Source organism: Tupaia chinensis, unplaced genomic scaffold (genome assembly GCF_000334495.1).
Source record: "Tupaia chinensis unplaced genomic scaffold, TupChi_1.0 Scaffold147674_1, whole genome shotgun sequence".
Classification (NCBI taxonomy): domain Eukaryota; kingdom Metazoa; phylum Chordata; class Mammalia; order Scandentia; family Tupaiidae; genus Tupaia; species Tupaia belangeri.
In genome coordinates, this window is record NW_006207526.1 from 184,900 (window position 1) to 185,572 (window position 673).

Below are 673 nucleotides of genomic sequence, written 5' to 3' on the forward strand. Positions count from 1 at the left end.
TTCCCTTTGGGAAGTGCCTTCGGGCTTTCCTGGGTCCCAGCTCTTCATTTTGCACCTGGAGCCCTATGGGGCAGCCGAGGGCCACCCTCACACTCTGACCTGTTACTTCACACCGGAATGCCCTCGACAGTCTTTCCTGCAGCGGCTCCTTCTGTCTCAAACGCCTTTCTTCTGCCTGGCTTCTCGTGAGCTCTTCTGCTTTTCTTCCCCACCTCGTGGCCGGTTTCTTGCTCCTTTTGGAGTTTCCCTAACCCTTTCTTTTTCTCACAGACAGTCAGAAAGCAGTCTGGCTCCCGAGGCCCACCCCTTACACCCCAAGGTCCAGATGGCGGCCAACGTGGGTGATCAACGCAGCACGGATTGGTTAGTGAGGCTTCAGGGACAGAGGCCAGCCTGGGAGGGGAAGAGGAAGCAAGACCCGATGTTGTCCTCTGGGGTAGACCTCCCACAGCGGGAGGGGAAGCGATGCAGTGGTCCTAGGGCAATGGGTGGGTGTGTGAGAGGGAGAGGGAGGGTGTGCAGAGGGGGGCGGCGGTGCGGAGAAAAGCGTCTGGTGGTAGTGTGGAGCGGAGAGGTCTTTGCCTCTGAGTGTTCCTTTAGGATCATGATTTGTCTAAGCAGCGGTAATTAGGAAGCAGCCTCTAACATTCAGCCTTTAGTCATTAGTTTTCCT

At 56.6% G+C, this 673-nt stretch overlaps 1 protein-coding gene across 7 annotated transcripts in view; it reads left to right on the forward strand.

The window, feature by feature from the left end:
* Positions 1–673, forward strand: part of LENG8 (leukocyte receptor cluster member 8) — a 14,883-nt gene that overhangs the window by 4,493 nt on the left and 9,717 nt on the right. For 2 of the 7 annotated variants that reach the window (XM_014584785.2, XM_014584784.2), the window contains exon 1: positions 11–363. The exons of 3 other annotated variants lie outside the window; for them this stretch is intronic. In XM_014584785.2, coding sequence (XP_014440271.1) covers positions 326–363 — 38 coding nt within the window. In that variant the 5' untranslated portion in view covers positions 11–325. Of the gene's footprint in view, positions 1–9; positions 364–673 lie in introns of those variants that run through there. 2 more of the 7 variants (XM_014584783.2, XM_014584786.2) reach the window with 2 other exon arrangements.